Below are 23,086 nucleotides of genomic sequence, written 5' to 3' on the forward strand. Positions count from 1 at the left end.
CTGGGCAGTGGGGCAGGTGAACTGTAAGTTATATGTAGAATCAGCTGGGCAGTGGGGCAGGTGCACTGTAAGCTATATGCAGAATCAGCTGGGCAGTAGGGCAGGTGCACTGTAAGCTGCATTTAGAATCAACTGGGTAGTGCAGGGCAGGTGCACTGTAAGCTATATGCTGATTCAGCTGGGCAGTGGGGCAGGTGCACTGTAAGTTATATGCAGAATCAGCTGGGTAGGCTGGGTAGTGCAGGGCGGGTGCACTGTAAGCTGTATGCTGAATCAGCTGGGCAGTGGGGCAGGTGCACTGTAAGTTTTATGCAGAATCAGCTGGGCAGTGAGTCAGGTGCACTGTAAGTTATATGCAAAATCAGCTGGACGGAGGGTCAGGTGCACTCTAAGTTATATGAGAATCAGCTGCCAGTGGGGCAGGTGCACTGTAAACTATATGCAGACTCAGCTGGGAAGTGGGGCAGGTGCACTGTACGCTATATGCAGAATCAGCTGGGCAGTGGGGCAGGTGAACTGTAAGTTATATGTAGAATCAGCTGGGCAGTGGGACAGGTGCACTGTAAGCTATATGCAGAATCAGCTGGGCAGTAGGGCAGGTGCAATGTAAGCTGTATTTAGAATCAACTGGGTAGTGCAGGGCAGGTGCACTGTAAGCTATATGCTGACTCAGCTGGGCAGTGGGGCAGGTGCACTGTAAGTTATATGCAGAATCAGCTGGGCAGTGAGTCAGGTGCACTGTAAGTTATATGCAGAATCAGCTGGACGGCGGGTCAGGTGCACTGTAAGTTATATGTAGAATCAGCTGGGCAGTGGGGCAGGTGCACTGTAAGCTATATGCAGAATCAGCTGGGCAGTAGGGCAGGTGCACTGTAAGCTGTATTTAGAATCAACTGGTTAGTGCAGGGCAGGTTCACTGTAAGCTATATGCTGACTCAGCTGGGCAGTGGGGCAGGTGCACTGGAAGTTATATGCAGAATCAGCTGGGTAGGCTGGGCAGTGCAGGACGGGTGCACTGTAAGTTATATGCAGAATCAGCTGGGCAGTGAGTCAGGTGCACTGTAAGTTATATGCAGAATCAGCTGGACGGCGGGTCAGGTGCACTGTAAGTTATATGCAGAATCAGTTGGGCAGTGGGTCAGATGCATTGTAAGCTATATACGGAATCAGCTGGGCAGTGGGACAGATGCACTGTAAGCTATATGCAGAATCAGCTGGGCAGTGGGACATGTGCACTGTAAGTTATATGCAGAATCAGCTGGGCAGTGGGACAGGTGCACTGTAAGGTATATGCAGAATCAGCTGGGCAGTGGGGCAGGTGCAGTGTAAGCTACATGCAGAATCAGCTTAGCAGTGGGGCAGGTGCACTGTAAGCTATATGCAGAATCAGCTGGGCAGTAGGGCAGGTGCACCGTAAACTGTATTTAGAATCAGCTGGGTAGTGCAGGACAGGTGCACTGTAAGCTATATGCTGACTCAGCTGGGCAGTGGGGCAGGTGCACTGTAAGCTATATGCAGAATCAGCGGGGCAGTGGGACAGGTGCACTGTAAGCTATATGCAGAATCAGCTGGGCAGTGGGGCAGGTGCACTGTAAGCTATATGCAGAATCAGTAGGGCAGGTTCACAGTATTTAGTACACGGGTAGCATCAGGAGGCCAAGTGTGGATTAGGAAGGAATGTGCCCAACCCTTCAGTGGAAGGCATCAGTGCACTACACGCGAGCTGGGGGCTGGGGACCATGAAAGTGGCCTGTTCAGGTGAATAGCTTCTCTGGTGTCACTTCTAACCCTTCTGCCGCTCAGGTGCCCCCACCCCCACCTCCTGGGACACCTGAGCTGGGCCTGAAATGGGATCCTGCTGCCCCGCCCCACCCCCAGGCTAGGTGAAGTTCAAGAAACGAGCACCTCCCTTCTAACGTCGCTCAATCCGCGCCTCACCAGCGTGCACCACCCTGATGTTAATGTCTCTCTGTCTCCCTTTCTGCTTGGCAGGACTGACGGACGGGCAGGTGGCCTGCAACCCCCCGACGGCACAGTGCCTGGCTAGCCCACGGATGTGAAGTTCCAGGGTGGGGTCAGTGCCCCCCGCCCCCTGCAGGAGCGCATTGGCAGGATGCGGGTGCAGCTGAATGGGGGCCGGCGGATAAAGAGCCTGGCGTCCCTGCGATGGAGGCAGTTCTCAGGTGAGTGCCTCGCCGGCTTTGGGCCACTGTGTCACACTTGCTGGCGCTCTGCTGTTTATCTCTGTAAAGCGCTCCATTGCTTCGTGAAGCTAGGTCTGCACTCAATAAATACCATAACAACAATAATAATAAGAACAATAGTGAGGACAATGGGTCTACTTGAGCTTGGCTTCGTGTAAGTATTCTGCCGAAGTTCGGCCAAAATCCAGATATTCTGCAGTGGCCAAATACTTTTACTAATTGCTTACCCACCTGGTTAAAGTTGCAGTTCGGCAAATACTGATACAGAAACTTCAATTTCACAAAGTGAACCTAAACTGTTGATAGTTTTTTAGCTAAATGAGGCCAATACAAGAAGCCGAGTGCGGTCTGCTGATCTTACGGCAAAAGCGCGTCGCATAGAAGAGCGTTGCGCGTAGGCTGCTGATGCACAGCGCAGAAGGGATTTTTTAAAGGGTTTTTTAGAAAGTGGGTTTATCAAGTTTGGGGGTTTTGTACTGAAAAACAACTATTTGGCTCTGGGTGAAAGATTCTGGGTATTCAGACGAAGGCGAGATATGGTACCTGGGTCCGCCTTATTGAGCATGTGAATACATGAATTACTGAGGCTGCTTTGTATATCAAAAACGACAATCAAAATTGACTTCATGCTGCTTGAAAAGGGCAATATTCGTGCAAATGGTCCAGGGGGTAGCTCAGGGGCAACACATTCGTTTTGGAAACAGGACCGTTCTGAGCAGCACGGGTTCGGTAAAACTGATCCTGTGCTTAGAGGATGGAGTCCGGCATGGAGTGTGCTTTAACAAACAATTTCATTTACACATACAGTCTGCACTGGAAAGGCGAGATGACAGTTCTAATGACCATACATGGTGCACACATATGTATTACTTTAAACATGAATTTCAACCTTTCAGTGGGTTGGATGAGGTATTCAATTGTTTTATACTCACTTCAGTGTGGAGACCCTTTACAAAGTTCTTCAAAGAGTAATATCAAGTTTTGATATAGCGTTTTGTGCTCAATCACTTCCGCTTCTAAGAGCTGTAATCACAGATGCTACTATAACCCAACCTAGTTGAATACTGAACTTGCTGGGCTTCTCTTGCGAGTCTATATTGCAATGCTTCTAATGAATAGAGCATACAATTGGGTTGGATATTGGTGATTTGCGCACTGCCTTCCTAAGCAATCACAAATAGTATCATGAATGAAATACATTGAAATATTCAATGCCGGTCATATCAAAGTCTCAATTGAATCCTGGTGTGGTCAGCTGACACGTGTTTCGACCCAGCGGTCGTTCTCAAGGCCCTTCCCCTAAGGAATTGGTATGTTGACCCTATTGGTCTTGATACAATTGATTGATGGTCAACTGCTAGACTGTATGGTATGATTTTTGAGAACTGTGATTGCAATTACTGTCTGGTACAACTTAAAGACATTGTGCAAATTGACATCTGTAAGGCAGCAAAGTAGTAACTGCGTGGGTAATTCCCTTCAAATGAGTGCGTTGGATCATTCTCCAACTCTTAAGGCATAACCAGGTCCAGGGGATGTATACCTTCTGTAAACGCTGCCTTACAGAGGTCAATTTGCACAATTTCTTTATTCTTTTAAGTTGTACCAGACAGTAATTGCAATCACAGTTATCACAGTGGAATCACTTAACCTAACTATACATGTATTTTAACATGGTTTATAAAATGTATTTTTATAAACAATGTACAATTAAATATATATATATATACATATGCAATCAATGGGTGCCAGCATGGATATATACAGATGCAATCTGACCTGATTGCAAGTGGCACTACACCAAGGAGGCATACATCCATGCGCCGGGCCTTCCCTAAGTTACTGAGTCTTCCTCTCCAGTGCAGTGGAGTAACTTTGCTGAAAATGTTGGGGGGGTCATGACATCTGAAGAAAAGGTTCCCCAGCCAAATGAATGGGGACAAAGTGGTGTGCCATGAAAGTTGGGGGACGGGAGGGACACCCCTGTGCTTCCCTAAAATTACACCCATGCTCCAGTGCTAGACCTCTCCCTGGGTGCTCTTACATGTCGGTACTGTGTCTGCTCCTCACCCATGCTTCTCTTTCCACCAATCGGAGAATGAGGAGCAAGTGGGGGGTAGCAGAAGCAGATGCTGAACCAGCTGACGGAGGCAGACCAGAGCATCGGTTCACCTGTGCGCCACGGGGGTAACCTACTTCAGTGCCAGGATCCGGAACGAGTGTGGGCATTGCAATGGCATAACATGCCAGAGATGTTATGTTTAGATAAGTTGACTTATACCGCGCACCGTTCCCATTAGCATAGTTCCCAAGCGCTCAAGATGTGGCATCTGTCATCTCCTCCACCTTCACAGGGGCCTCTTGGTAGGCTCATGCCCAGCTCCCCTGATGGGTGCTCTAAATTATTCATTGTGAAGGCAACTGGGTGGCGAGCGTATCCTGTCTCAGATACCCAGCTCGGCTTTCAGTCACCAACACTGGAGAGTACAATTACGCTCACTCAGCTCCCAACCACCTGCCAACCTGGGCTGCCAATGCCAACCCTTTAACAACAACGCCACCCTGTTGCTGACTGGCCAGAGAACAGGCTCAGGCTGGCCTGCAGGGCAATAGGCGCATGGCCGTGGGACAGTTTTTTGGGTCAAAGTGGCCCACTTTTTTGGCCAATGTGAACCAGTTTGATGAGTTACTTCACTATGCGGCTAGTTTTGACCAGTGTTGCTAAACATTCTTTAAAATGCACAATTTTAAATCACATTTGATCAAAATACTCCCCCTTGGGTACTATTCAAACAGTGTCACAAACGGAATGAATGGTCCTTTGCAACAGTGGGCAACTTTTTCATTGGTGCCCGGGACACTTTTATGCCCCAGTCTGACCATGGGTAGAGAGACAGGAGGAGATGTGGACTAGAGGTTCCATTGGCATGCGATGCCAGGAGTTTTCGCTCCGGGTGCCCTTATCTGCCAAAACCGAACATGCTCAGAATCATATCAGGACAAACTTAGGGGCGTTGATCCACCAAAATCAAAGGTCAGGGCCAGAGGTGGTGAGAACACATGCTATCACCCCAGCACTCAGGACATCGGAGGGGACATTACGGAACCCTTGACCAAGGGGACATCGCAATGAGTTGATACCCCAAACCCCACCGGCATGAAACAGCACCAGGCCTGGAGCTGAACCCTTTGCAGAGCTCATCGATACACCATCCTCTGTGCAGCCCCCAACCCTCGGGGGTTTGTCCTCTTGAACCCACAGGCCAGAAGCACTAGTCCCCTCGGGACAGGGAAGCTTTACTGGGCTTGGCGCTGTGCAAAGTTGGCATCACTAGCTCCATGTAGAGCATGTGCCCCTGCTAGTGCCGTCTCGTGGCTTCTGAGGGGCCTCACCAACAGAGTGTGATGCCCTTTACAGTGCCAGAGTTTGCCCCTCCAAATATGTTGCGCAAATGTAAATTCATAATTCACGTGGAGCAGCAGCACGGATACATAGGGCGCTTCATCTCTCTGCAGTGCAAGGCATTCTTTGGTTGATGGTCTTAGAAGTCTCAAATGTGATGGCAGCAGTAGGGCTGACATTCTCAAATAATAGTCCAAACCTGGGGCACTTTCATTAGGCACTTTTTAGGAATGATTTTTTGCACATAAACATTGTACTTCTTTTAGTATTATTTCTTCAGTGAGATTTTGATGCACATTTAAGGTTTGTGTGTTTTTTTTCTTTGTGTCTGCTTTTTCACAGTTTTATTTACTTACTGCCTGCATGGAATCACTTACCCTAACTATAAATGTATTTTAACATGGTTTATGAAATCTTTTTTATCTATTTTTGTACATGATTGTTAAGGTTGAACATGTTTTAGCCAATGTACAATTAAATATATATATAAAAATATATATATATATATGTATCTATATATATAGATATATATATATGTATAGATAAATATATATATATACCCTCTCATCGGGCCACTGCTACCTGTATTGACAGGTGTACTCGGCTACAAGCAAATGACATTCACTAGCATGCCTGTGTCTCTGACAAGTCGCTGGACATGGGAAAGCGTTAATCCCATGTAATTTGACATCGTCTGGCTCTGCCCCAGCCCTACTGGCATGGTGCTGGAAAATGTCTAATAGCGCTAGAGCCCTTACCCTGTGGCTCCATTCTACGCTAGGTGACCTTCGCCCTCATTAGGAGCCTTCACCTCTGGCTCAGGTCCACTGATTTGGGCGGAGGTCACACACCGCCCAACAGAGGCCCCTGGTGGTGGTTTTAACACTTCAGTCATATTAGCAGTATATTCATTTATTTATTGTGCATTTGTAAGGCGCTTATACATCAAGTAAATTGTGTTTCAAAGCGCCCACAGGGCAGCCAGGAGGGAACATGGGAGTGAAAGGTGAATATAACAATGAAAGAGAGGTGGTCCTACTAGGCCTTGTGAGCATTCAGAGCATGCAAGTGCAGAGAGAGGGTGTGGGGTGAAAGGGTGTGTTCACTGAACTATGCGTAAGTAAGAAGTGGCCCCCACTCCACGTGGGACATTGTCTAATGATAAATGTCTCCTCCATGGAAGGAGAGCAGCAGTGACTTATGCCGGCGGGAGGCGGAACCCTCTGGGAGGAAACTGGACTAAAGCATTCAAGGTTGAGGATTTGAAACATTGGTGGCCAGGTAAAATGGCGCCCTCCAGCCCAAGTAGCCTGGAATATTTACCAAACAAATAGCGAACATACTCAAAAAATCCATAATTCCCAGAAAAAAAATGCAAAATGAATTAATACAGAATGCACTCCCAACCGGATATGGTCACAGGGGGGAGGAGTAAAAGTAGTGTATGTGGGGGAGCAAAGGAGGATTCCCACCATATGAAAAGGAAGTGTAAGGGTTACAGAGGCATACAGAACAGCAACCCACATCCGCTCAAATAGGGCAGAAAAACAGGAGTCATTTCTTCCACACAGGGCCCTGGCCACCCTCATCTAATGGGCAGCGGGGGCGCGGTGGGCGGGGCAGCTGAACAGAGGCCTTGGACGCAGTGCGGCAGTCTATGGGAGGGTTAAGACAGAGCAGGGAGCGGAGTAGGGGCGAGGACTTTCCGGGGACCACTCTCACTCTGCATCCTCGGATTAGGCAGCACAGAGTCATAGGTCAGAGGATGAGGCAGCACAGGGTCATAGGTCAGACTGAGCCGGCAACTCTTACTCTGCATCCTCCGATTAGGCAGCACAGGGTCATAGGTCAGACTGAGCCGGCAACTCTTACTCTGCATCCTCCGATTAGGCAGCACAGGGTCATAGGTCCGACCGAGCCGTAACTCTTACTCTGCATCCTCCGATTAGGCAGCACAGGGTCATAGGTCTGACCGAGCCGGCAACTCTTACTCTGCATCCTCTGATTAGGCAGCACAGGGTCATAGGTCCGACCGAGCCGGCAACTCTTACTCTGCATCCTCGGATTAGGCAGCACAGGGTCATAGGTCCGACCGAGCCGTAACTCTTACTCTGCATCCTCTGATTAGGCAGCACAGGTCATAGGTCCGACCGAGCCGGCAACTCTTACTCTGCATCCTCTGATTAGGCAGCACAGGGTCATAGGTCCGACCGAGCCGGCAACTCTTACTCTGCATCCTCTGATTAGGCAGCACAGGGTCATAGGTCAGACTGAGCCGGCAACTCTTACTCTGCATCCTCCGATTAGGCAGCACAGGGTCATAGGTCAGACTGAGCCGGCAACTCTTACTCTGTATCCTCCGATTAGGCAGCACAGGGTCATAGGTCAGACCGAGCCCGTGTTTTTTGTTCAGTGCATACCACAGTGCAGTAGAATGAGGAGAGACTTGACATTCACCCTTGAGCTGGCCCTTGTCACTCCTGTCACGTTCTGACCCTTTTAGATATCCTAAAGCCTAGGTGTTGGGCTCAGGAAGGACTCCTTAATAATGCTCCTCATAAAATATTAAACTCTGACATACATTGACCGGCTGCGTTTGGAAAAATGCCGTCTTCATGCCATGGGGAGAGCTCAGTCGGGGAGTGCACTTGTCAGTGAAATATATTTGCACAACACTTAGGCCACAGCTCTTAAGCCATGCCCTGAGGCCTTACTTATCATTAAATAGGGGTGAATTTGTCATTAGTCCCCGAGGAGAAGGCATCACCCAATCAGGTGCCGGGAACATGGGCTGATTTCCATGATCCAAGCCCTCATTTCATCCTGTGGCTGGCACCTCCCTCCTCAGGTGTCTGCCATGTCCTTCTGCCCCCATTCACACTAATTCCGTGCCAGCTCTTCCGTCCCCTGACCACCCCACACACGTATCTCCTCCTCTCTCTGTCCTGTCTGTGTTCTTCCCCATGACCCACCCATCTCATCATAGAAACAGAAGACGTGCCCGTCTTCCATTTCTTTTATTGCCTCAACTGCGACCCGCCTGCACACCGTGGGCTCATTTTGTTTTCTTACTAAAATGGTATTAGCCCGTTTCTATTACTGCCTTAACTGCGACCCGCCGGCACGCCGTGGGTTCATTTTATTTTCTTACTAAAAGGTTATTAGCCCGTCTTCCGTTTCTATTACTGCCTCGCCTGCGACCCGCACGCACGCCGTGGGTTCATTTTGTTTCCTTAATAAAATGCTATTAGCACCTCGGGGCTCACTTGGCCCTTAACTTGGGCCCTGGGCTGTTGCCAGCCGATTCACCTCGCAATATTAGAACATTGGAATATTGCCATGGCCATTGCGGGACGTTACCTACATGGTCGGCCCATCGCCTCAATGTCTCCCTTAGCTAACATTCTATGAAGGTAATGCACACTGCAAGGTTCTAAGCAACTTTTCCCACAGTTTTCTGTTGTTTCGAATCTTTTAACCTGTTTTTGTGATTTAACAATAATTTGAAGGCATTACAGTCTTGGGGTGAGAGGGCTGTAGCAGATGTTATCATCCCCTACCCTCGTCATGGACTCCCCCCAGTTCACACCTCAGGCCCATAACTATGGTGTGGGCCGATAACATCTGTTATACCCCCCTCCCAAAGCTGCAATGCCTCAGTAGTAACAGCTATTATTTACTGTGCTCTCAAGTTACCTGCTAAGACCCCAATCGCTCAATAAGTATTTCTCTTCTTGTTCTTGCTACGTCATAGCCTAAGATTTGGCAGCTTGAGAACGTTTGACCCAGTGTCTATTCAGTCTGTGTTCCTTTGAGACCTGCCACGGAGGAATTCAACATATGTGGGCCGGGCAATCTCTCTGCAGTCCACACTGCGTCAGCAGGGCTAAGGCGCCCACCTCCCTGCACAGACCCAACTGGTTGGGCCTGCCGGAGCACTGCACCCCTCAGCAAGCTCAGCCCAGTGGCGGCTCAGGAGGCGCCCATGGGTCTATTTCCCTCATACTCCCTCTCAGCAGCAAACCTTGTCATCAGCCCGTGTATGTATGCCATTGAAATACGTGTTCAGTGTGCAGGTCAAAGTCCGCGTTCTCGGCATGGTACCCTCCCAGTGTTTGCAGGGCTACAAAGCCATAAAACTTTACGCAGGCGCTATATATAAAGCAGGCACTATATATATATAGACTGAGCCTATATATATATAGCGCCTGCATATATATATATATATATATATATATATATATATATATATATATATATATATATATATATATATATTAAACAATGGTATTCTTTATTTCTATCCTACACGTTTCCTTGCTGGAGTGGGGGTCCACACAGGCGAGTTTCACCTCACCCCCGCCACCTTCACTCCATGCCACTTCCTCTGCCCCCACCTCTGGAGTTGCTAAAATGGTCAGGGGTTGGCTATTTTGAAAACTTCAAATAACGCAGAACATCTTTGACAGCATATTCTGCACATGTGTTAAACCTATTCATGTGTGTGTGGGTGGCATGGGGACGGCTGGTGGGGGATTAGCCGGGTTCTAAAATGCCCCCACTGTGATCGTGTCCTTGCATGTCTGTATCTGTGAGTTTACGTGTATACATGTGTGTTGGCATGCATGCGTATATATACATATATATGCACATGGCAAAGTATTACATGTTATGCGATAAGGTGGCTCCCCACAGAAGGAGCATATGTCTAACATAAACACATATATACCTACAAGACTGCTTAGATTATCATGGGTTAACAGCCCAACTACACCCAGGTTCAAAAGACTGAAACAGAGGGAGATCCCTCGAAGTATTGCGGTGCGAAACCCCAGATCTTACAGCACCAAGTATGGTGTATAACCAGTTACATGGGTTAGCTTGAATATGCTCCATTGGGCACTGCCGTGTTCAGCTACAAAAACTGGTGACCGATTCTGCATGCAAGCACTGCAACATAGCATAAAGTACCAGAGTGTACTGTATTATAACATAACACAGCCTACCATACCATAACATACAGGAACATACAGTGCTAGCAATGGAAACAAATTACTGGGGAACCCGCTCCTCCTTGTGGGGTGAGGAAGATTAGTGGCGTGGCTCCAGGCGTGGTCACCCAACACAGTATCTCTTCATAGGACCCAAGCCCGGCCAATTGCATAAAAGCAAAGAGCATTGTGGGACATAAAAATACCCACAATTTCACATTTGAAACATGTCTGTGATAATGATTCAGCAAGAAACCCTTGTGTGCGGGTAAAGGAAGTTGGACTCTGCACTTTTTGTTGGTCACAACACTCACCCTAACAAAAAAAGGCTGGAGATTGCAAGACATATATACCAAATTGGACAGCTGCTAAACAGCATGTGAGGTTTTGGGGTATTCAGCATTCAGTCACCTGCACAAACTCCACTGAATCACAGGCTACGAGAGCTCATCTTGAGGTTATATGTGGGTCCTGGGGCTCAGCAGAGCTCTGGCGACAAAACACATTTTGCCTGAACTTTCCTCAATCTTGTTCCAGCCCAATTTCCTACCCTGGGAACATGTTGTACCCATCATGTGAAAACATACCATGGCCTAACACGATAATGTAACACAAGAATATAAATAAGTTCCATGACATACGTGCGCCCTTGGGTAGCATTGCAGTGACGTTACACACTTGGGGCACCATGAGGAGAAGCTGGTTTGGTTTTGGGTTTTCACGTGCCACTGATTTGCTGGGAAATCTTCACACCTTAAATCAGTATTAAGGTCAGGAAGAGAGCAGGGATGCTACAGGACGTAAGAAGCCTTTGTTGGTCCACTAGGCTTTACAAGGGGTTACACAATCAGACGAGCCACTAAAGTTGGGAGCAGGAAGGGATCCCACGAAGTTAGCTCACTCTCAGAGAGGTAGTGTCACCTGTAAGGTATTCCTCAGCCGACAGATGCATAAGCATTTATATAATATAATGTAAAGGCAGGCGGCCTGCATACTATCTGGATGTGACTGCAGACTTGCCCCTCTTGACTGAGTCGGCCACATAGCAAGTGAGGGCTAGGTCCAGTTGATTGTGGGGGCTTCAGCATTGAGGGACGAGAATATCAGGAGAAGTCTTATTTGAACACAAGTAGGAAACTCATTGTTGGGTTCTTAAAAGAAGCCAAAGCTGAATAAAGAAGCCAAAGTGGAGTCCAAAATAGTATTTGTTCTATGATTAGGAGTCTGAGGTGGTAGGGGGGGTTTGAGACTCTGAGAGATGAAATTGGAAATTCTAGGCAGCCCAATTCATCTGGGCTTTTGACCTTTGGGACTTTCCAACCTATGGACGAGGCTAGAAGGCAGCGTTTTGATAGTCTATCAGAGATCTCAAACTGAATAGCCATTAGATCATCATCAGAGAAATCACTGAATCATCATCAACAGCCTCAAGGATAGACATCAGGGTGGGCAGCTGTGGGGAAATGGACCATCCGCACCGTGGGTGTGCGCTCGCCTGGGCTTTTTTGAAATTTTAAATGAAATTGAATGATGGTAGAACAACCACTGGAAAATGTGTGGGGCCAATCGGCACACATTTTCCGATGCTCACTGCACGACATACAAATAGACCCATGTACTCTGGGTGGGCACAGCCTACAAGCACCATCCCCTCTGTCATATTTGGTTGGAATATGACAGCCAAGAGTACATGAAGGCATCTCAGAAGGGGGGAGGCAAAACCTTCCTCCTGCCATGGCCAGCCTAATTAACTAACAAAGGCTCCATGAATCCGTCCTTTCCCTTGTTAGGTGGTGGTGGCAGCCCTGCATACTAATCAGAGTTAATTCAAACAGGCCTATGTGAGGCCTGGTCGCAGGACTAACAAAGGACAGGAAATCCCCAACAACCTTTGATATGCAGTGTCAACCAGAAGCCAGCTCCCACCTCTCAGCATCAAGGGCAGTGATCTATCATATGTGGAACTATGTATTTACTGTAGTCATCCCGGCAGTGGGACGCCATTCAGAAGGTATGAGTATGTGGCTTGGCAGAGACCAAAAGTCTGGTCCCACCGCAGCTTCAAGGGAGACCTGCCACTTCAATCAGACACCGCAGAGAGCTCAATTAACTAGAGAGACCCTTTGATCCACAACAGACAGGAAGATGGGTGGGACTTAGTATTGCATGTTTTCACCCCTTTACCTTTCCTGTTGCAAAGCACTCTGGTTATGACCGTACAGGAGATTGTTGTTGGGGACCCAGGATTGGTTCTTTAAGGTAGGCCTAGCTGACACCAAACACTGGGGCCCATTTGGCTTTAAAAGAGTCAAGCACCTCTTTTGTTTAGATCATCTGAAGACTTTGCAAGAAGTAACAAGAAAAACTCAGCATTGGACTCTGGCTCAAGATACAGTCTGCCTTACAGCTTCTGTCAATGAAGGAAGGCCAGGGATTCCAAAAAGGGAAGCAAGATCATTCCCCTAAACATCTCCCAGGAAACAGGGAGATACTGAATCCAGGGGAACCTCCAGCAGCTCCAGAACCGGTACCCAACCAGCACACAGCGTGCCCTGCTAGGCTCTGCAAGCAAGCTTCCTAGTTGGGAAGTGCCAGAGTCTCTGAACCAAACCAAGGACAAGGCTGTTACCTGCAACACTCTCCTCAGCTTTGGGCCTTCCGCCTTAAAGGACGACACAAGCCCAGAGAAGAGGCTAGGAGTGCATTGACAAGCATCAACCAGCATTCGCCTTGAAGGACATTTTGGAGCCAGTCGAGCCCCTCGAGCTGCAACCGACTGGACCGCTGACTGTTGTTATGCCGCAATTGCTCAAACTGTCCAAGACGCCTCGACCAGTGCTTCAGACCCGCCAACCAGCACTGAGACAACAATTCCTGACCCTGAGCCACTGTGTAGGCCAGCCTGGAGGCGTCCTTCCAGCCTCGCTCACCAAACTGCCTGCCTCCTGATACCCGCAACTGTCTGCCATCTTGAACTCTGGCGCAGAAGCTGCAAAGTGCCCTGAAATCGATGGACCCTGTCGAGCACCAAGAACATCTACAAGCACAAGGTACATTGTGTTTCTGTCCCCCTGGTCCTTCTCCGAAGGCCCTCTAGTGAAATTTGTGCTGAAACCAAGGATCCGTGAACAAGTGCGATTATTACTTTACTGACTACCCTCCTGTCAGTATCCAGAGTGCATTCCTTTTCCTTCTTGAAACTGTCTGTCCTCTGCATTCCTTTACAGGGTGGGTTGTACTTTGTAGTGTGCTAGAACTGTTTGTTGTGATAATAATAAAGTAAATACTTGTATACAACCTTGACTGGAGAGTCCCTTTTATCATTGGGTAGTAATTGTATTTTCGCTGTGTTGCAACTAACCAATGATCCACTACCATGCAGAGATAAGCCTGTCGTTCCGTCCACGTTACCAAAATTGGACAAGGAAGTTTATAATTTTCTTGTGTTTCCAATCTGTTTGGATCCCTTCTGGTGTACTATAAGTGTGGGGCTGATTGATGGTTTAGAAACCGATAATCATCCCTGGACCACTGGTGTCCGTAAGTTCATTAGTCACAACAGCCCATGGGAAATCCAGGAGCTGAAGAGCAGGACTTCTTCTCTGCAACGGCAGAGAAGATGGGCAGTTGTAGTCAGTGCATGTGGAAACAGCAGGGAGATTGGCTTAGAAGGGGTGGAGTTAACCCAAGAATGCCTGCACTTACCTGTGCAATTAGAGAATGTCCCTATAACTCTATGTGCCCACGCGAGAGTTCCAGGTAACATTAAGTATCTTGACCGCACATGTTTTAAACCAACATTGATCTTGTAGGATGTTACCCTGAAGAGCATTGTGTAGAAATGACACACTGGAAAGGGCAGTCAAGACCCCTGCAGAATGCAAACACCATTCAAACCACCCTCTCTCTCTCTTTCTCTTTCTATCTCTCACTCTCTGCAAAATGACTGACTTTGAAAAATCTGAGTAAGATTGGGGGGAGGGAGGGGCCTAACAAATTTGCTATAAAGTTTCAGGTGGCACTTATGGGTTTCAGGGACAAGGTGTAAACACCAGAAATACACATCTGGCATAAACTAAGTTGACAAAACTCCTTCGAACTAGTGTCCGAGGCCAGAAATGTTCCTTGAGTGGCATAGAATCCCGGCTGAAGCCTAGACAGAATCAAACCGTCCTCCGGCTAGAGTTGAGGAGCCACTTTTGAGTTCTTTGCAAGTACTTCCTATAAAAGAAGACCACTTACATGGGCTGAAACCTTGATGCGCCTTGGTCACCTTATGCTGACAAAGCCATGGCAGTCACTCTGGAGTCAATATAAACGAACAGAGCCTTGACATGCACGTTTCAGTGATATCATGCTGATGTAGGTCTGACATGAACAATGTAGTCATCCCATAACGAGGGAGTCCTGATATGCACACTGCTGCTATCCCATACTGTGTGAACCACGGCGCGCACACTTGGGCACAGCGGCGCGCATGCTTGCATAGAGTGATTCTGATTAGAAGGATTGAGTGCCCTCCCAATGAAGGAAACATCCTCACTTGAATCAACTCACCTTAACGCTGCCCTTATGTGTACTCTTAGAGCAACAGTAGGGGTAGACTCGCAATGCCCTAAAAAGGCGTGTACACCTGTAGTCCTGCTATGAGTACAGCCACACTGATGAGTAACACAAGCGAACAGTAATGGGAACGGTGATACGTGCTGAGCCAACTCAGAGTGGCATAGTTCTGATGTGTACCCTCCAGATACCACTTACAGTAAGGAATGGGCCATGGGGAGCTGATGTGTGTACTCTTGATACCACTAGGAGGAAGTTCACTCTGAGGCAGTCCTGAAAGACACACTGATTTGAGCCTATTAGAGGAAGCACACATTGCAACATTGCAATCTTACCATGGAGCGGCTGGTAATTAAGGTGACATTCTAACAGATTCTCCCCTTCTCTCCACAGTGCTTGCCTGCTGGCTCACCCTGTGTGCAGCGGAGTCCCTACTCACATGTCCCTCCCCCTGCACGTGCAACAGCAGTAGCCTGGAAGTAGACTGCAGTGGCCTGGGACTCTTGGCCATCCCCTCGGACATTCCTCCGGAAACGCGGACCCTTCTTCTCCTCAACAACAAACTGAGCAGCCTTCCTAGCCTGGTTTTCTCCAACCTCTCTGCTCTGCACCGCTTGGACCTCTCCAATAACTTCCTGGACCAGCTGCCTCCGGAGGTCTTTGGTGAGCTGGCCAACCTGACAGAGCTCCGCCTAAGGAACAACAGCATCCGGAGCCTGGAAAAGTCCTTGCTGCAGCGAACCGTTCTCCTGCGCAGGCTTGACCTGTCGCTCAATGGACTCTCGCAGCTGCCCGCGGGCCTCTTCGATGACCTTCCTTCCCTCCGCCTGCTCTCCCTCCGCTCCAACCGCCTGCAGAACCTGGACAGAGTGACCTTTGAAGCCTTGGTTAACCTGCAGCAGATCCAGCTGGGGGACAACCCCTGGGAATGCGACTGCAACCTTCGCGAGTTCAAGCACTGGATGGAGTGGTTTTCCTATAGAGGTAAGTGTTTCCCGACCAGGAAAAGCTTTCATGCCTCACACAACATATATCACATTTACTGAACTATCTTAACTCTAAAAGTCGGGTTTCATTTAATTGACATTTTAAATTTATATTGCAAGGGCCTTTTCCTGTTGCTGTTCTCTGAACAGGATAATAAAGCTTTCAATTGTTGTCAGAAATAGGTCAGGGGGAAGGAAGCACCACGGGAGAGAATTCCATGTTTCTGCTCCGGGGACCAGACATTATTTTCATCTCTTGGAGGCAAGACTGCGTTTAAGAATTATTTAAGAGATTTGTTTGTCCTTTTGTGATCACGTGAGGTGTCATATTTGGCAAATCACTCGCCAAGATGCTGGGCAGAATTGTCATTTGACCTTCAGCCGGGCTATCCTAAGACATACCTCACTGCTAAAGGTGACTGATGAAGGAAGCCTCTGCCCCCAGTCACATGAATGCTTATTCTCAGGTTGAGCCTGTTGGAGGTATTGTAACTGGGTTGCAGGAATTTCAGAAATGTGGATGGATGTTATGTAATCCAGGCATGAGTTGCCTTCAACGCCCACCTTGATGTACGCCATTGATGGCCACTGAGTTATCTTGGGGGCCGGTGTCATTTCTACATCATGGTAGACCTAAAATTATGCTTGAAATCCGTGATCAATAGGTAAAGAAAGAGTAAACATGGGAAACTTAGAAGAAAATGACTTTGGTTTTAGCGACATTCAGTAAGGGGCAGTTTTCACTACAAGCATCAGTGTAATGACCAAGAGAAATTCCCCGCTCCCGTCCAACTCATCTACATTTGAGTGTCTTCCGAGAAGGCCAGTGCAGACTATTAGCTCCAAAGCAGGACACACACCATCACAGCGATGGAGTAACACCAGACATCTGGCGTTACCACATCTGATGGGCACACAAAGGGACTGGTCCTTGACGACAACCTGAAGAATGTCGGGGAGACCAGATGCGATGTAGAAAAGATGGTTCTTATCCAGACCTCGTCTGGAGAACTGTATGTTCTTCTGGAGGCCACATCTCTCGAACGATGACGAGAAGTTGCACAGGGCCTGATACGAGGGACACAAAGGTCTTCGTCTGTACAGGCTGGTGAGACCACACTGGAGGTATCCAATGATCCAGCGTAGGTAGAAACTGGGAGCAGAACATGCTTCAGAGCGGTCATTAAAGAAGAGTGAATGTTTGCATGCTGGACTATCACCAACTGGATCGCTCCGTGGTGTTGTCAGGTTTAACATATTAAGCGTCTCATTTTCAGATATTTTTTAAAACAGTGCTTAGGGCTTGTTTCTGTTTCTTAACTATCCCACTGTTGGGAGGCCAGTGAAAAGAGAGAAAAGTAGATCAAGCGGTATGCCGTGGACAACTTCGACAGTGCGCCAGTGTCTATTAAAATGCAGAGTAGACTACCACCATACACAGCAGTCACGCACCCACCACTCCCCAAAAGTACCACGTTTCAAGGATTTTTAGTCTGTTTACTGTTTCTGCTGCTGAACGTCTGATTTCAATGCGTGTATTCTGTAACAGGTCATGGTCTGAGTTTGAAAACAGTAAAGCAGTACAGTTCGTATGCGCTGTGGTCAGAGGTGTTGCTAGGTCTGGAAAAGTTCTGGGGCTATGCTAATGTCGGGAGTGTCGGTACCCGGGGCTAGAGTCAGGGCTAGCTAGCCTTTTGGTTTTAGCCCCTGAGCTTCTATCTGGTCTTCTTCTATCTGAGCTTCTATCCGGGGCTTCAACCAAAAGACCTGGGGCAATAGCCCCTCAGTGCCCCCCTAGCAACGCCTCTGGATGTGGTTCAGCAAAGCTACCATGCCTGTGTTTGGGATTGCCAGATAGACCCCTAAAGAGAGCACAAAAGTGAAGGTAACTGCGAGGGTATGTTCATGCTCAATGTTTAATAGGATGGCAGAATGTGTCTTTTACTTTGTAGCCCACTGGGCACCAGCCACACCCATTGTTTGGGGTTGCCCTTGCCTTTTCTGGAGTTCACCTGTCCATAGGGCTTCCAGACCTCTTAGCCTGCACCATTTTGTCACAGAAATGAAGAGTTGAGCAGGGTGGTTAAGGGCAAAGGGCATGGGTGGGCCGAGGGTGTCACCCTCTGTTCCTCAGCACTCTTTGTCCAATCGTATGGTTTACTAGTAGCACCTATTCAGTATAATGCTGGCAGCACCACTTCTTATAGCCCACAATATAGAATTAGCCATCGGAAGCTTGGGGAAAAAGGATATTTTATGTACATTTGATGTTCTCCCTGAATACATGTTAGATACCCTCAGTTTATTTTTTGGGAATTATCCATTTAGTGATATTTAAAGAAATATGTTTATTTTATTGTGGTATGGATGTTATTTTCTCATTTTACACTCATTTTGGGCATTCCCTTCATTCTTCACTGATGTCAATTACAGTGATGTCTCCTTTGGCGATCAGATTTACGCAAAAGATCACAGAACGACATCACTGCCTGTGATGCAATCAGTTAACCTAATAAAAAATAATTTCCCAGAGTCCATCGGGGAGTGCAGGCAAGATGGCTGCCTGAACATTTTGTGCACTTTTTGCAATTCAGCGTTAGTCCTGCTTCCATCAGTGCAGTACACACTTTATGTAGAGCCTCATCATGCTCTTCTGCGGTGGCTCTGAATACCAGGATATCATCACTGTAGTTGAAACCATTTTTGATGTTACGAATGAACTTTCTTATGTTTTCCTGGAATATCTCTGCCGATGATGAAATTCCAAAGCTGAGCCTTGTGTACCGAAAAAGCCCAAGGTGCGTGGCAAAGGTAGTAATGTATCTCGATTGATCATCTATCTTTATCTGGTGATATCCCTTGTTGAAGTTGAGTTTCGAGAAGCTCCGGGATCCATTCAGTAAACTGATCATGTCGTCCATATACATTCCTGGATGTCGCTCACGTCCAATTGCTCTCTTGGCCTGTCTCATGTCGACACATATGCATTGGGTGGGTCCTTTTTTGCAACTGCCAATTTGTAGGACACCCATGGGGTAGGACTACTGGCAGGTTAAATTATGTCCTGTTAAATAAGGCTTTGTGTTTCTTTCTCCACCTGTGCTTGCAGATGAAACAGTATCTTCCTGGGGTGCTGAGCGACAGGAGTGACTGATTGGTTGATGTGTAATGACCCCATGCCAGTTAACAGTGCAGGGAAGGTCTGTATGATGGAGTCATCCTGTCGCATATTGTAGGTTACTGCAACAATCTCCATCTTAAGGGTGGTGGGGCGGCCCAGCAGGTTGCTTCCAGGGACTTCACCCTGTAGTACATGTAGTTCTGTGAAGGCATGTTTGTCTGTGCACCTAAGTTGTGGTGAATGTTCTGTGACTGCGCGCAGGCCCTTTGCTCCCCATTGGAATATTCTCCATTCAGATGGAACCAGGCATGGAGAGTTCGACATTTTCTGATATTCTGAGATGCATATGATGCTAAGCGTAGCCCTGGTGTCAATCACAAAGCTTTCCGGGTGCTCTCCTATCCTCATCTTAACGTCACTCTCAGCTGACGTGTCATTGCGTTCATCATCTATGCATAGTTACGGGGTTCTCTCTCATCCATTGGTGGGGGCGAAGGAGATCTTCCTGTGATCTGCCGTACATGCCTCAAGACATCACTTTGGGTGTCTGTGTCTCTTTGCGGCACCAGGCTGCGTGCAGGTTGTTCTTGCCTCCTTGTATTGTAGTTGGGCCCCCGAGGTCGACTTGGAGGGGCATTGCAAACAATGGCCAGATGATTTTCTCGATCACAGATGGTGCATTTTTGTCCAAATGCTGGACACTTCATATCTGGATCGTGTGGGAACGTCCGTCTGCAGCAGTAGCACCTGCTTGTGGAGATGGGACTTCTTATCTGGTTGCCACCAATGTATTGGCTGCATCCCCTTGGAGTCACCTGATATACCTGTTCATCTGTGGGTCCTTTGTTGCTCTCCAATTAGGTCGCTTGGGTATCAGCACACACTTCTGTCCTGTCCATCTGTAAAACTGTGCTCAGCTGAAGCGACTCTCGCAACAACTTCTTTCTGAACGCTGGCGATAGACAGCCACCAATGATCCGGAGGCGTATAGCTTTTTTGTCTGAAAACTTGTGAAATTCACAATGTGCAACCAGCTTACGAAGTCAGGTAGCGAATATGTCCATACTCTCACGTGTGAGTTGGCAGGCTGTGTTGACCGTGCGCATTTCATGGTCTATATTTTGTTGCGGATCAAAATAAGCGTATAGTGCCTCCTTCACACCAACAAATGTTTTTACTTCTACCGGACTAGTTCCTGGAGGCCACAGTGATAGTGCTTCATAATGAAGGGCGTGATAGAGAAGAGTGTGGATCATATAGGCCCATCTCCCGGTTCAACTGTGATGCCAAAATATTCACTACAGTGCTAGTGAAGAGATTAAGTTGCTTCCTCCGGGAATAGACCCATTCAGATCAAGTAGGATTTATTTGTACTAGACAAGGGGCGGATAATATCAGGAAAACCCTTGACCTGATGGCAACCCAGAATGAAGGGGAAGAGAACCGAATCCTTTTATCACTGGAGAACAGGTTTTGGCCACGATGGATGAAGGGTATTGAGGCCCTATATATTGCAACGGTGGCAGAGGTTTCAGTAAATTATGTTTAATCTGATAATTTCCCATTGGGGAGAGGGACGAGGCAGGGGTGTCCGCTTTTGGCACTGTTCGCGATTTTGATCAAACCTCTAGCAGTCGCACTTAGGAATGACAAAGATATTAAGGGATTCCCAGTAGGAAACCGGGAGTACAGTTTATCCCTATTCATGGATGGCACACTAGCCTACATTCAGAGACCGACAGAGTCAGTACCAAGATTGATTGGGCAACTCAAAATGTATGGACAACTGTCAGGATTTAAAATAAATGTGAGCATGTCAAGGGCCCTACCTCTGGAAGGGAGTTCCACAGAAGATTTGGGAGTGTTGTCAGGGATGCAGATAAGGATAAGCATGAAGGAGATCAGTCATTTAGGGGTCAATGTAATTAGACATTTGGTAGACGTGTATGGGGCCACTACCCTGCCTTGTGGCCTGAATGAGTTGATGAGATGGGGACATGGGGAAAGCTCCCTCTTTCCTGGGGGGGGGGACTATAGAGATGAATGTGCTCCCCAGACTGTTCTTCATGATCCAGTTGCCGCCAGTGGGGATTCCACAGTTTTTTTGAAGCATGTAAATGGTCTATGCTCAGGTTTTTATGGCAGAGGAAAAAGGCAAGGATAGTTTATGGTACTTTGCTTTGTGGGAAGGAGAATGGTGGGGCCTGTCTTCCACACTTGGAAAACTATTTCAAGGCAGCACAATTGAGAGTAATGGTGGACAATCTTAGGAATACTAAGGCAAACCAGTCAGTGGCACTGGAAAATGAAGTGCCGAAACCTGTTACAGTGGGAGAATGGTTGTGGGTGCCCAAGTCACGGATGCCTTGGAGGATGCGTAATCACCCAGGTTTAGCAGTACTACGGGCATGTTGGCGGGCGCATAGGGGCATTAGAGGGGTGACGACGTGTCTATTGCCATTTAGTTGTATTTGGGAACTGCCATTAAGAGATTCTATACACAAACCACTCAGATTTCAACAATAGTACGAGAAGGCTCTCGGGAGAACAGGCCAACTAGGGAAGGAGGGTAAATATTGAGCATCTTCAAACGGCTCTGGGATTAGGCCCCTTATCACCATTAATGTTTCTTCAACTAAAGGGGGTAATAATAGACTCGAGAAACACGTAGGTTCAAATGGGACGGTGTCCAACATGTAGAAACCAATACTTTAAGCAAACACCTCAGGACAGGTCGCAGTCAAAGAAGATGGGAAAAGAAATTAGCTAGGAATTGATGGATACAATCTGGGCACAGATATGCCGGAACACATGGAAAACACCCTTGTTCGCTCAGTATAAAATGCACAATTACAGGCTGCTTAATAGGTGGCAGTACACCCCATAGACACTGGCAAAGATGTATGGGGGTAAACCTGTGTGTTGGAGGGGTTCTGGGGAAATAGCGTCGTATTGGCACATGTAGTGGAGCTGCCAGGGAGCTCAAGCAGAAGGAAGGAAGTACTGGGATAGATAAGGGCGGTAGATTATGTGTAGTGGCCCTTAACACCACTATTAGTACTATTCGGCATGGAGAGATCTGGGGACATCATTAAGGGAGTACCGCACATGTTAAGATATGTGCTGCTAGCGGCGTGAGCTTGTCTTGCCATACACTGGAAAAGGGCTCGGCTACCAATATACAGGGCACGGGTGGGGAAAGCACATGAAATATATACGAGATGGAGAATCTATCCACCCTGTTACAAGAGAAGCCGAAACCCTGGGTCATGAGTGGTTAAGCTTTTGGAGAAACACATAGGAGGGAACAGAGGTAGACAGGAGGATGAGGAAGAGGGGATTGATGCAATAGCTTAGTACCATGGATGTTAGGCACTGTTGGGGGGCAGGGGGTTAGGGCATTAGGGGAGGGACAAAGGCGGGACAGAGAGTGGTTAGGGGGTACTATGTTAGTAAGGTTGAAGCTCCCGGGGTGGGCAAGGGGATGTCGGGTTACTAATTATGCATATGTAAAACAATGATAGATAGAGGCTGAACAGTCAGAGCACTTCCCCTCCATGAGGGGTAGTTTGTAAAATGTAGAGATTTCTTTCTTCTTTTTTTGTTGGAAACTATTAAATAAAAAGATGTTTTTAAAAGAAAATGCCATTTGCAATTTTTAGAGCACAATAGATTTACTAACAAGCAAGAAACACAAATGATGGGGGTAAGGAAGAGAATCCTCTCCTGTTCAACTATTGAGAAAATAACTCCCATTTCTATCCCAAAGGACTCTTACTGTAATATATATTTGCACTTTCCATCTTGTAGATAGGATT

The 23,086-nt window shown here is 47.6% G+C and overlaps 2 protein-coding genes across 8 annotated transcripts in view; one reads left to right on the plus strand and one right to left on the minus strand.

The window, feature by feature from the left end:
* The window catches only part of CACNA2D4 (calcium voltage-gated channel auxiliary subunit alpha2delta 4), a 1,390,363-nt gene that overhangs the window by 382,323 nt on the left and 984,954 nt on the right, over positions 1-23,086 (minus strand). The gene's annotated exons all lie outside the window — the stretch shown is intronic.
* The window catches only part of LRTM2 (leucine rich repeats and transmembrane domains 2), a 106,703-nt gene that overhangs the window by 62,110 nt on the left and 21,507 nt on the right, over positions 1-23,086 (plus strand). For both annotated transcript variants that reach the window (XM_069628632.1, XM_069628633.1), the window contains exons 2-3: positions 1,993-2,183; positions 15,555-16,145. In XM_069628632.1, the coding sequence (XP_069484733.1) occupies positions 2,114-2,183; positions 15,555-16,145 (661 nt within the window). In that variant the 5' untranslated portion in view covers positions 1,993-2,113. The remainder of the gene's footprint in view (positions 1-1,992; positions 2,184-15,554; positions 16,146-23,086) is intronic.

This window comes from Ambystoma mexicanum, chromosome 12 (assembly GCF_040938575.1).
Source record: "Ambystoma mexicanum isolate Mex_15411 chromosome 12, UKY_AmexF1_1, whole genome shotgun sequence".
Lineage (NCBI taxonomy): Eukaryota > Metazoa > Chordata > Amphibia > Caudata > Ambystomatidae > Ambystoma > Ambystoma mexicanum.